Source organism: Phyllostomus discolor, chromosome 5 (assembly GCF_004126475.2).
Source record: "Phyllostomus discolor isolate MPI-MPIP mPhyDis1 chromosome 5, mPhyDis1.pri.v3, whole genome shotgun sequence".
Lineage (NCBI taxonomy): Eukaryota > Metazoa > Chordata > Mammalia > Chiroptera > Phyllostomidae > Phyllostomus > Phyllostomus discolor.
Window position 1 is genome coordinate 40,553,953 of NC_040907.2, and position 13,269 is coordinate 40,567,221.

Sequence of the window (13,269 nt, forward strand, 5' to 3'; positions counted from 1 at the left end):
ATATATACATATTTTTCTGTTCTCCAATACATATAAAAGTCAAGGTCCAGCTATAGACTTCTTTTTGTTCCACGTTTTTGGGTATGGAGTGGGTGGGGAATGTGAAGGGAAGGAAATGCTTCCTTCTTTGGGTCCCTTAAAGCAACTGACTTTGAAATGAACTAAGGCAGACTCTTTGACAGTCTAGGTAAAGCTTGGTTTAACAACGAACATTTTAGCAAGGTTGTTTTTTTTCTTAAGGGGAATTCATAAACCTGTAGGGTTAGTCCTTGGGTCCTTCCCAACTCTGAAAGTCTCATGCTAAATGTGGTCCGAATACCACACATCTGGAGGCATGTGCTTGTCCTGACACATCCTCCTCATTCCTCACCATCGCTGATTTTCCAAGCGTATCAACTGCCTGAATTCCAATGAAGATGAACTGATTGAACTCCTGACAGAAGCGTTCTCTTTCTGGCCCAGTGCCAGGAAAACAGGCCTCCACCTGCTCAGGTGGCAGCTGAGACAGAAGCCGTTTCCTCTTCTAGTCCCTCGCCTGAATATCCAGCAGAAACTTGTGGAATAAAACCAGGCTGAGCTGTTGTTCTCAAACATGTTTATTTGTAAGTTTTACATGGTGTGTTACAGAAATTAATGGAAAATTTCTAAAAATTTTGCTGTTCTGTTGAATGCATTGTACATAAAGTTAAAAATAATGTGTCCATATATGTTAACAAACTGTCATCTGAGGTAAGGTTAAAGTAGGTCTAGAAATGTACTGCAACAGTCATTTTCTCTTTCTCATCTTTATTAAAAAAATATGTGTCAGAACACAGAGATTGAAATGAACCAAACCCACAGAGTAAACTTTTTTTTAAAAGAAGGTGCCGGTACATGACAGGATGGGTTTCGCCCGACAATGGGATGAGCACAAATTATCCAAAACGTCTGCGGCATGTGAAGGTTGAAGAGCTATGGGGAATGGGGACAGAGTGACAGGTGGCATTTCCCTGGTTTCAAAATTTAAAGTGACAAATTTAGTGCTAGTGAAGGATGAGAAATTAACAGCTGCACACATGTACTTGCTATCAGTTGAACTGGAACCATGCAGACTCCCCACGGCCTTTTGATATGGGCACCTCAGCTCATCTGGACATTTCACTGTCGTCCTGGCACAGGACACAGTGGTTCTGAGCTCACCAAACAGCGTTCCTTAAAAGCCAGAATTCTGCCAGCGGTAACATGGATGGCAGTTTCAAATCTTGACTCTAGTTCCCTCACCGAATGCATCTCATGAGCCATCTTCTTTAAGTTTTGAGCTAGTTACATTTTCAATCACATTCAATGAATGGTCAAGTCCACCGGGCTGTCGTCACCTTCTGCTGTGAAATTAGCTCTCGACGGCTTACCTGATAGAGTGACATCTGCCACAGTTCACTTTGAACGTGTCAGAAGCAACCCCAAGACTCAGTATTAGGGTGTGATACTGCCAGATACACTCAAGACAGCCACATTGAGGGAGAAGATAGCACCACTTGTTTAGAATCAGAGTCACAGACAGCATTGTCATTTCAGCCATTTGTTAATGGGAACTGCCTGTCTCATCAAATCCCCAAAGCATACCATCAAGCTGGTTTCGGGACAACTTTTATGGTTAGTACACCTTTCTCATTTCCCCCTTCATGTGAAAAGATTACCTAATCATACAATGTATGCACGTTCCCGGACAAATCATGGGGACGAACAGGTGATAGCTACAGAGGGAGGTAAATGGCCCTTCTTACTTTCCAGGTTCTTCAGACCTTCTGCATTAGCATGACATTTACATATATTCTGTAATGGACATCTGGTCAGTTTCCCTATCTGGAACAAAGTTAGATTCCAGTGACCTACTAATGTAAAATTTGGACTTAGCAATTTTCTTTGTGAGCAGGCATACCTTCTTCCAAATCATTTTAGTTTCTATTGATATGAAGAACCAAAGTACACAGGCCTATTTAAGTTGATCATATCAATGTAAATTCTAATTTTCAAATTTTAAAACCAAGTAATAGTAATTACCCTCAAATCCAATTAATCACATACTTCTTTGAAGTTTTCTTTTTAGTGTTAAACCACTAAATTCAACATACTGTAACTGCATAGGAACATCAGGAAAACACATTTGACCTGTAGAACAATTCTCTGTAGGGCAAAAATATATATTCTTTGTGAAAATCATGTGCTAAACATATGAACCGAACACTGCACTTTTTGTCTCATAAATGTAAAAAAAGGAAGCTTAAATTCTTCTGTTTCATGTACAAACAATCCAGTGATTTCTATAGGGGTGGGTGAGACTGTAGAGGTCGGAGGGAGGTTTAGAACCTGAAGGACGGAACTTCGAAATGTGAATTGCCTTTTTCTTGTTTGATGCAGGGGGTGGGTACTTTCGTGGAAAGGCTAGATTAGATGATGGAGTCACGTGCTCCCTTTCTGTTCACTAGCTGCTGATTGGCCAACTGCTGCTGCCAGCTGTCCCTCAACTCCAGCTTCCTCCCGTTTGCTCCAGAATAACATCTGGAAAGCGAGCCCCATCCATCAAGTTCGTCACATCCTGCACTCAATCTGCTACCTTCTCTACAGTGTAATGGCATTATTAAAAAGCATTTTCATTAACATTTATATTTACAAAAAAAACTGGTGATTTTTTTTCATTAGAACTCCTTAAAGCCATTTCCCTTAAATATTTAAAGAGTTTAATGGTAAGGTTTTTTTTTCAAGTTATAAAATAAAAATCCCATTTGAATTTTCTGATGTACAAAAAGAGATAGAGATGAACCATTGTGATCACGGAATCAGTTTGTTATTCTGAATAATCATGTCACCATTGTTCCATTAGAAAGTCAGTTTTTAAGATCCAAAGCCACATTACCAGGATTGTACCAGAATTATTTGGCAAATGACTTTTCTTTGAAAATGGCATGTGGAGAAGACACTTGACTGCATAGCATCACAGCAGCAAGATATCGGAAAAATAAAAAATATCATTTTATTGTACTTAGAATTTAGAGCTTCTTAGGAAATCAGATGTATTTTTTCATCTTTTTCATCAGGGGTTTTGATGTCCTCTCCTACTCACAAAATGAAGGTTCAAACTGAAAGCTGCCTTTCTTCACCAGGACGCAGAAATAGCTAAAGGGTTGTTTTGGCAACATTCTTGATCATAAAGAATAATCAACCACTTATTTGTCTTGTGATTTCCTGTTAATTCATTATATATGAGACTTTTTTCCAGTTAGATTTCTTCATCAATATCTTAAAAAAGTCAAAAGCAATACAAAAATTTGTACACCCATGAATTTTCAAACACGACAAGGGAAGGAATGGGAACAAGTGGCCGACCAGGCCCCGTGGAGCGATGAGAAAACATCATTGTGTGTCAGAAGGCCTATGGATAAGGAGATGGTGGTCACAGAGGGCATCTTGCTTTGCCTAAAATGTCGGTCTCAACCTTGCTGCACCTCTCTGAGGCCTGTCACTCCAAATTTGACATCTCTACAGTGGGCAACAGGTAGAGAAATAAAAAGAGAATTACCATTTTGCATTCTGGGTCATCTTCAAGCCACACTAAGTGACCTCAGAATATTTGTCAGGTAAGCATTTGCTTGATTTGTGATTTAACATGGGGTGTGACTTTGTTTTACTTTCATGTGTGTGTTTTGTTTTGTGCTGCCATAGATATCTGCTGTGGGTTGCCAAAAACTCTTAGTTCCCTCTTCCAACCGAGTTCCACTGGGCAATCGTGAATTTCTTCATGGGATGAAGTGAGGTGAAAGAATACAAGAGAGCCTGTCGCGATGCTGATTTCCATGCCAGTCTTGGAGCACCCGCCACGAGCCCACATTGATGCTATTTCTTAGGTCTGTTGATCTGCGCATAGAGAGGCTCCAGCTCCTACGGACAGAGGGACAAAGTGAGACCTGTTCTTTTCCAGACAGGAAGTTCTGAGACAGCTTGGGAAGGAGTGTTTGGGATTAACAGAAAGGTGACAGTGGCTGATGGATGACCTTAGGTGATTTGTGGATTACTTGATCATGGTGCATATCATTTTGGCAATTTTTTTATCATCAAGAACTACTCACCCAGTTTTGTCCTTGGTTTTCAAGTGAGACTAGACTGGCAAATAGCATGGCATAGTAAAGACAGCCAGACAAGCTGTGTGATATGGGCAAGATATTTATCTTTTCTGAGACTCAGTTTGCCAACCATGAAATGGGAATACCATTTATCTTACAGGGTTCTTAAGAGCATTAGAGATAATATATAAAGCATCTAACACAGTGTTTGGCAATAACAGGTCCTCAGAGGATGGCAACAACCATCATGAGTCAAGTAGAGATTTTTTCAGCAGTTTTATGAAGGTCCACTTGATACAGCTGAAATTCTATTCCAACCTGCTCTTTGGTTTCTTCAATCAGAGAGGACAACTGGGCACACTTTACGGCAAGAGAAACAGCCACTGGGTCATTAGCTCTTAGTGAAAAGCTTCTGGGACTTGTTTCCATTCAATCTGCTGTTTCAGCTTCAGCCAGTCCTTTGCCTACACTCGTAGGGCTGTCCTGAGATATACACACACAGGATTTTCACCAATATATGGCACAGCAAACTTTGCACCCAAACACAGATGGTAAATGGTATTTGGCCTTGTTGAAAACACTTCAGGATGTCATGCCAAAAAGGCCTAGGAGGTACTAGGCAAGCAGATTAGATCAACACTCTGGTCTTCAGCATACATAGGCCTATCCATGAAAATTGATCTTTATGCTGTCACTCTTAGGTGTTTGTGCCAGAATTAAATGCACATAGTGACATCGCAACTCTGCCATATTTTATATATTAGCCTGCCTCCTGCCATGGGAGTATAGATGTTTTTATATGCTTATTTTCTTGAACCATTAGATCAAAACGGCATTCTGTGAGCCCCTACTATGTGTCTAGCACACTAAGTATTTTCAAGTACACTGACATTTTTAACTTATCACAATGGCCATGTAAAGTAGATGCTTTATCTCTTTTGCAAATGAGAAATCACGCACAGAAGAGTTAAGTAATTTGCCCATAATCACACAGTAAGTTTGGGACATGAGACCTGAAAGTACGGTCCAGTGCTTTTTCTACTCTATTACAACAGCTGACAAAGAAAAGAAAAGGCCACCTCTTCAAGCTGTAGTGTTGTGGAGTGCTTTGGAGTTTATAAACTCCCTTATATCTTATTTTATCTGCCTAAGAGTCATAGGAATAGCTTTTATTCTCTCCATCCTCATTCTGCTGATAAAAACTGAGGGTCAGAGAGGTGCGTGATCTCAAGGTCATTGTGCTGCCTCTCATGTATTTAATATATCATATTGCTTGTCTTTATTGTACAGTTGCAATGGACTAGAAGATAATTTTGTCCAGATCCTTCATTTTACAGATGAGCAATCTGAAGCTCAGAGAAGAGAGCTCTCTTATTTCATCAAAGTCCTGAGGTTATTTAGCAACCATGCCATGAAAAGGATCCAGGATATTTTCTTCTAGAACTCATTATGTTTGTATTCTTCCAGGGAGAAAGACCCTCTTACCCTTCCAGGCACTTTATTTTGCAATGTATCAGCACCTGTTTGTCCCTTCCTGCTCTCTGCCTATGGACTGCACACTGCCCTTTAAACATAATGAAAACAAGTCATTCTTCTTCCAGCCGCCCAATGACAGAAAGTATGGAAACCTATTCTTCCACATTCTGCTTCTGGTTACAGCTTGCCAGTTCCTTCTGCCCTTTTACATGGGAACCTAGCACACTATGTGCTCAATAAAGGTTTGTTGAATAAATGAATATGATACAGTTTGTAAGTTCTTTGCTGTTCTGATCCCTTTGTCCTCAAAAGTACTCCAATTTGGCCTTAATTCTCTCGAATTCTAACCTAGCAAAATCTGTAGTGAGATGATTTAGTAATCAGCTAATCTATTCTCTACCAATGCCTTGAAATGTTTCAAATCCCTGTTGTAAGGCTAACTTGTAAGTTTCCCGTGTGTTTGTGTTTGGGGATGGGGTGGGGGAAGCCAAGGTGGAGTTACAAAGTATAAGTACTGGAAAAACCCACTTTCCTTGTCCTTTGCTGGGCTGCAAGGATGCAGCTAAATCTTCCCTGGGCAGACTTGCTCAGCCCCCTCTCGTTTTCGGATGCCTTCAGACATCAGGCTGCCTTGATCTCACCCTACAATGTGCTCTTTTCTAATTTTGGAACTAATTTATTCAACTGAGAATGACACCTAAAAACAGAAGAAGACAGCAGGCTCAGACAGGGTAATTAATGCCACACTGCATTAACTTTCTGCAGCTGAGATAAATATTCACACATCCCCTGCGTGCTGGAATTTAGCTTCAAATGCCCATCACAGCCACAGTAACGAGTGCAGTCAACTCTCCATTATCCCCACTGATGAAGGGGATCGCTGGTGTGGAAACCCCTGCGTAGCAGATCATCCCCAAGTCTGACACTGTGATGCATTGTCTGTTTCGTGATAGCTTTACCTTTCTTGTTACTGAAATTTAAACTGTCAGAGCTGGAGGGGAGCTTGGAAATCCTCTGATCCAGAAACTTCTGACCTGACTTCTGGCAAGGTTGCGATGAGGTCCTGAGGCTATTTTTGATATTCTAACACGTCTAACTGGAATCACACATTACCACAGCACACTGGGCATTTCTGTTTGTTGGTTTGTTTTCTCTGGGCAGATTGGATCACACTTCTGTCCTTCTTCAACTCCTTCAGAGGCTTCCCTTTACCCACAGGGTAAGGTCAAAACTCCTTAGCTGGGCACATGAGACCCATTAGTCTCACAGTCTATTAGAACTAACAAATGCCCCTTCCAGTCCAAGGATCAAAAGTCAACTTTCAGGTCAGGTATATCAGACCTTCTAAAAAGGTGTTTTTGTTTGTTTGTTTGATTGACTGATTGTTTTTAAATATGCCTCTGCCAGAATGTTCCTTCTGAAATGAATTTGGTCATGCCAGTGCCCTGCTTGGAACGACCCTCCTGTCTCCTTATTGCCCCAATGATAATGTAAACCCCTTGGGGTGCCACAAGAGGCCTTTCCAATACAGCTTCACCTGCCCATCCAGCCTCCTCTCCCTCTTCTCTCTCCTATGTCCCCCCACCCCCTTCTGTGTGGTACTTCTGGTCTACCTGACAAGACAGGACTTTCTGACCTTTGAGATTTTGCTCTGGCATAACTTCTGCCTTTGGGGCCTCTCTTTGTCCTGCACCTGGAAGTTCATACTTTCAGAACCAGCCCTAATATAATGGCTTCCTAGACTCTGTAATGCCCTGTGCAGACCTCTGTCTAACTGCCATTATATTATCTCCTAGTACCTTCCACACCAGGGGTGTCAAACTCATTTTCACCAGGGGCTGCATCAGCCTCACAAGTGCCTTCAAAGGGCCAAATATAATTTTAGGGCTATATAAATGTAACTACTCCTTAACAGTTAAGTGAAAGCTTGGGACTGCCGCTGGGTAGAAACAAGGTGCCGGGCTGGATAAAACAAGGTAGAGGGCTGGATTCAGCCCATGAGCCTTGTGTTTGTCACCTGTGCTCTACACAGTGAGCTCTACTGCACCTTTCATATCAGCACCCCAAATGCTGAGTGAGAGCTTGGAGCATGGGAGGCACACCTGCTAACAACATAAAGAATGAGAATGTGAGTGAATGAACAAGTGATTCTTCTCTTATTGGGAGTTGCCAAATACTCATGAACTTTAAGCTCACCTGTGCTTAACATATTAATACCTTCATTTCTAGGGGACAACCAAGTAGGTGGAAAAGCAGACAGTGCAAATGAAAACAAAATCAACCCCCAACTTTTGAGTTAAGTTGAATACCCTGTTTGCTGGGAGGCACGGTGAAAAATGAAAGCACACAGATTTGAAATCTGCCAATCTCCTGCAGCCAGAGTCCACCAGGGACACACTTGCAGTTGAACGTGTTGGGCTTATTACTCAGCACAGTGAGGGGAGCAAGGGCATCTGCATAGCAGGGCATTGGGAAGGGCTTATTACCACACTGAGCTTATGTTAGACAATTTAGGGAGGGTCAAGAAAGTAAGGGGGATGCCCTCAGGAAGTGGGAGTATGATTATTTTGATAAATCTTATCTTGAGGGCAGAAAGAATGGAGCAAGGTTAAAGGTAGGAGAGAAGAATGCTTGGTCATTTTTATAATGTGGACAATGCTCCTGTTTTGCCTGTGCTGGGCCATGTCTACCGAGTGGTCTTGATTTGTTTTGAGCCATCATGGTCACTGAGTGGCCTTGTCCCACGTTGATGTTCAGTGCACTAGTTCATATTCATATTCAACAGAGCACTGAAGCCTGGCTGTGAGTGCTGCGGACTCCTGGCTGCCAGGCTGCTGTTCTCTTTCTCAGTTACCCACGTAGTAACCACAGGGTTCTGTGAAGGCTCCTTCACCCATCTGAGAGCCAGTTTCCTTATCTGTAAAATGAAGCTAGAAATCCTCTCTGTCAGCTGTGCAGTGAGCATCGGAGCACAAAGCACACACTGATTGCCTAGCATAGAGCCTGGCCCCAAGCAGGTACTCTGGAATGGTTAGGTCCCTTATGTCTGGGCATGTGGCTTTATACCTTCTCTCCAGAGGATGATCTTAGGCTGAAAAATCACCTGTAGGTGGCTTCTCCTTCATAGCACATATGTGCCACTGCAACTGGGCTCTGCTGTGGAACCTAATAATGGCCAGGGGTCAGCTCAGGGAAATGCAGAAAGAATGTGGGGTTCATCTAAGGAATCTGTCTGCCAAGTCCTATGGATAAGGAACTTCCACATATGTGCTGTACACTTGAAGTATGAATTATGTGCTTGAGTACAGCAGCCAAGCAGAATCACAGACTAATAATAGCTTATTTTGACAGAAACATCTGCAGGCTATAAAGGACTTTTTTGTATTACAAACATGGTCTCACTTGGGCATCACGCTGAGGCTGTACCCTGGGCAATCCTATCTCTGTTTACAGAGGAGCAGCAAGGCCCCCCAGAGCTGGGTGACCTGCCCAAGCCCACTCAGCCAGCACAGAGGGTATCTGGAATATAACCAGGTTTGTTATTTTTTAAAGCTTTTTAAAAATTGTGCTAAAATATATTTGGCATAGAATTTTCCATTTTAATCATGAAGTATATAATTTAATGGCATAATGACATTCACAATGTTGTACAACCATCACCACTGTCTTTAAAATTCCTTTATCATACTCATTAAACAGTAACTCCCTCTTCTCCTTTATCTCCAAGTCCTAGTAACCTCTAATCTACTTCCCATCTCTATGAATTTACCCATTCTGATTTTAAATAAATTCCATTGAGTTAGAATTTGCATACAATGAAATGTTTCCATTTTAAGTGTGCAGTTTGATGACACTGACAAATGTATACACTTGTGGGCCCTCCCTACCACAACAAGCTACAGAAGATTCCCTCATCGTAAACACTTCCCTGGTGTGCTCCTCAGTCAACCTGTCACTCAGATGCTACAACCACTGATCTGCTTTCGACCCTTAACATTAGATTTGTTTCTTTCTAGAGTTTCATGTAAACATAGCCAGCCCACTGTCCTCTCCACTACGTGTTGCCTTTTGTAGAATGTCAAAGCAAGAAAGGCTGTCAGTCTGACAGTTCCTATTCTGCAGGAAGAAACCGAAGCCCTGAATACGGGAGTGCTGTTGATCCCACACTACACGAGAAACAGTGGAGAGCCAGCAGGGCAGCCCAGGTCTGCCTCCCAATTCTGGGCTGGCTTCCTCACTCCCCACCTAGCCTAGCTCCTTGGCTTATAGTACAGGGCAAAGAGTTTCCTATCCCACATTATAATGAGACCCTTTTGAAAGATACCTAAATTGTGTTTATTACTTTGCAACCATTTAATTTATTGTGTTTATTTCTGGAAAGCTTGGCCACATCTAGCATAGGTGTGCCCCCAAAAATTATTAATGGAGAGAAGACACAGCACACTGAGAAAGGTGGTCTTGCACGTGAGGTCAATGGACACCGTGTCATCTAACTGCTGAGTGAGCTCAGGCTGGGAGGTCAGCACTGCGCCAAGCCAGGGCTCAGACTGGAGCTGGGATGTGAGCCAAGGCTCAGTGCTGTCGTGCCCAGGCAACACCTCCAGTCTCGTGGCCTTCTAGTCCCAACGCTGGAGCCTAGCTCCATGGGGTTTGACATTTCCTGGACTTGCAAATGGAAGAGGGTGGTGGTCACCAGGGAATGCAAATGAGGCTGAAATAACTTAAAGTTCATAAATAGAGTCATGAAAAATGCACAGATTTTAGAGCCAGAAAGATCCCGGCAAACCTAACTACCTACATGAGCTTGAGCAAGCATTTCTCCTGGGCCTCAGATATTTCATCTGTAAATGGATTTTAACAAGTGGTTGGAGTCTTCCTTTCCTGTTTATACAAAGGAAAGGGAAAAAGCCCAAATCTTTCTAACCATCTTTATTCTGAAAAAAATTGTCCTTCGGGGAAGAAAAGTCTTCAAAACACAGAATGAGTTTAATGATGATACCTTAGAGATTAATGCTGCTACAAAATGCACCGACTTCCTGGGGCCTTAGGGTGTGAAAACCATCTGGTGAACACAGAGATGCACTATATGGGTTCCCTGGGGAACTGCACGTGTTCTGATCAATTTTGCATTTTCCCATCAATAATAATGATGGACATGAGGTATCTGCTTTGTACACGCACATCATCTATTCTGACCTTGTCACACAGCAGATGAAGACAATGATGTTGTTGACACCAATTCTCTGCCATCAGCAGGAGAACCTGTCCAGAGTAAGCTCCTTGCTGTCCAAAGGTGGGTCCTGGATCTCAGGCCAATGGTCTCCAGGAACCCTAATGAAGTCAGCATGTGCAAGGGACTTTGGTCCTGTTGTTCGTTAGCTGGGAATAAGGACATCCTGGGGAAAGGATGCTGTTGAAAGATCTGGTTTGAGGGTTGGGTCTTTTATCACCTAACTGGGTGACTTGGGAAAGTCAGAAGGTTCTAGAATGTCACAGCTGGAAGGGCCCATGGGCATTGTTTTACAGAAGACCAAAAACCAGAAATGGAGCCATCTGCCTCGGGTCACACAGTGATTAAGTCCAAGGGAAGCTGCTAAGACCCAGGCGTCCTGGCCCTGTCCGTGTGCTCTTGAGCTACTTAACCTGGGTCTAGATTTAGACCCCAGCCCTGTTACATGTGAATCTTTTGATTTTAGCAAGTCATTAACTTTTCTACCTATCATATTTATGAAATGGGAAAAATAAAAACTGAAGAGTGTTCCTTTGAGGATTGATTTAGGTGATGTTTATAAAAGTGCTATAAACATGTTAGTAACTTTAAAATATATGTTCTTAGTGGTAGTAAATGAAAGGCATTGTCATTACTCTGCAGAGTGACTTTAGAAGCAGTGAGCATGATCCAAGTCAGAGGTCGGAGGTCAGGCTTTTGGCCAGTATTGGCAGTTGTCTGTTTTTTGTATGTAAATTACTATGGAACTTGGCCACACTCTTTGCTGGTTTTTGCCTCAACAGTGGAGCAAATCAGTTGTGACAGAGATCATATGGCCTATAAAACATAAATTTTTACAGAGAGTTTGCTAGCCTCTTATCTAAATTATTAGTGTATTCTAGTTGTGCCCACTACTCCTTAGAATCATGTTGTTTGGTTTGCTTTTTTGACCTCTGGAGTCTCATAGCCAGCAGCCTACTGGCTGGCATCTCCACTTGGATGTCTCATACCCACCTCAAGTTCCGCTGCTCTCAGAGTGAACTTGCCCTCTTTCTGCTCAGGCACGTTGCTCTGTGCTCGGTAGCATGGTGACTGGTGCCACCTAGAGCACTATATCAGGAGCCTGGGGGCAATCCTAGGTATGCCCCCTTCTTTCCATTTCCCTTCAGTCTTAGCGTCCTCCAGATTTCATCTTCCAAGTATCTCTAGGCTCAAAGCCCAGCCCCCCATCCTGGCCCACCCTGCCCTCAGCCAGACCCTGCACATCTCCTGCCAAAACCTTTCCAACAGCTTGGGCTGGACTTCCAACTGAGCACCATGCCCATGAAATGGAAAGATAAGTTTCTGTTCTCATGGCTTTTTGATTTAAGATTCTATCTTTTGGTTCTATTTAAAAAACAGAAGACTAATAATAATCTGATCACATGTATTTTACTTTCAAAGCTTACAAAGCACTTCCACATTCATGATATCCTGTGATTCTGAGACTGCCTTGGGAAGGAGCTGGTCTGATTATCCCTGTGTATCCACCACATGAGGGGACCAGGGTTTAGAGGGGTTACAAGTTTGCCTCAGGTCATGTGATTTGGAAGCATAACTCAGGCCCAAGTCCTCCAAACTCTGTGTGCTTTTCTTTTCTTCTTCTTATTTTTGGTGGTGGTGGTGGGGGGTGGTGGTGTTTGTGTGTAAGATTCTTCCTCCCAGAGCCTCTGAAGTTTAGCTTTCTTTTCCCTCGAACACTAGAAATCCATCAGGTAATATTTTGTATATCTTGGGTTCCCACTATGAAGATCAGTATTAAAAAAATGACAGTGACTTGTTATTGATGGCAATGTCTATTGTTAGTGAGCAAGGCAGACCAAACAATTCCCTATTGTTACAGATGCTACTCTGACTTGACAGCTGGGGAGTCTGATAGGCAGTTTATTTACTTAGCCATTAAACCAAATAAATGTTTTCATTTTTCTTTCATCTCCTCAAAAGCTAACATTTTGCCCTTAAAATTGGTCCAGCAACATATCAGTAAAGTATAAATTACCTGCCATTCCCACACCAGCCATTATAATATTATTTTGGTTCTTTTTTGCCCCTGTTGACCCAGTCTTTCAAAGATACGTGATTTTCCCAAGCAGGAGGGTAGGAGAAAATGAAATAATTGAAGATATTTCTCTTTATTGCTAAAACAGGAATGCTGTTTGAGATCAGCCCCACAGCTCCCACCGTCGAGGACTGAGTCCGTCGGCTTCCTCTTACCATGGCAGCTTTAACTCATCAGCAGATGTCACCCCCGCCTCCTCAGAACTGTGCAGGTATTTCTAATAAACAAACAGCTGGGGATAGTGGGTTTCAAGTGCGATAAGGAAGGCAGGACTGTTTGCACAGGGGAAATTAAAACCACGGACAGGACTACCCCTGCTCGTCGTCCCTCTCTGCATGCCTGGAAAAGCACTGGGAACTCTCCGTCCTAGTCCCTTCCAGTTGGTTGGG

The 13,269-nt window shown here is 42.6% G+C and overlaps 1 protein-coding gene across 8 annotated transcripts in view; it reads right to left on the reverse strand.

Moving 5' to 3' along the window:
- Nucleotides 1-578: 578 nt before the first annotated feature.
- DAB1 (DAB adaptor protein 1) overlaps nt 579-13,269 on the reverse strand; it is a 1,095,315-nt gene continuing 1,082,624 nt past the window's right edge. For 7 of the 8 annotated variants that reach the window (XM_036026162.1, XM_028512523.1, XM_036026161.1 and 4 more), the window contains one exon: nt 579-3,915. Coding sequence is in view for 1 of the 8 variants with exons in the window: in XM_036026164.1 (XP_035882057.1) it covers nt 3,871-3,915 (45 nt within the window). In the remaining 7 variants the exon portion in view is untranslated. The remainder of the gene's footprint in view (nt 3,916-13,269) is intronic. The other variant, XM_028512525.2, reaches the window with a different exon arrangement.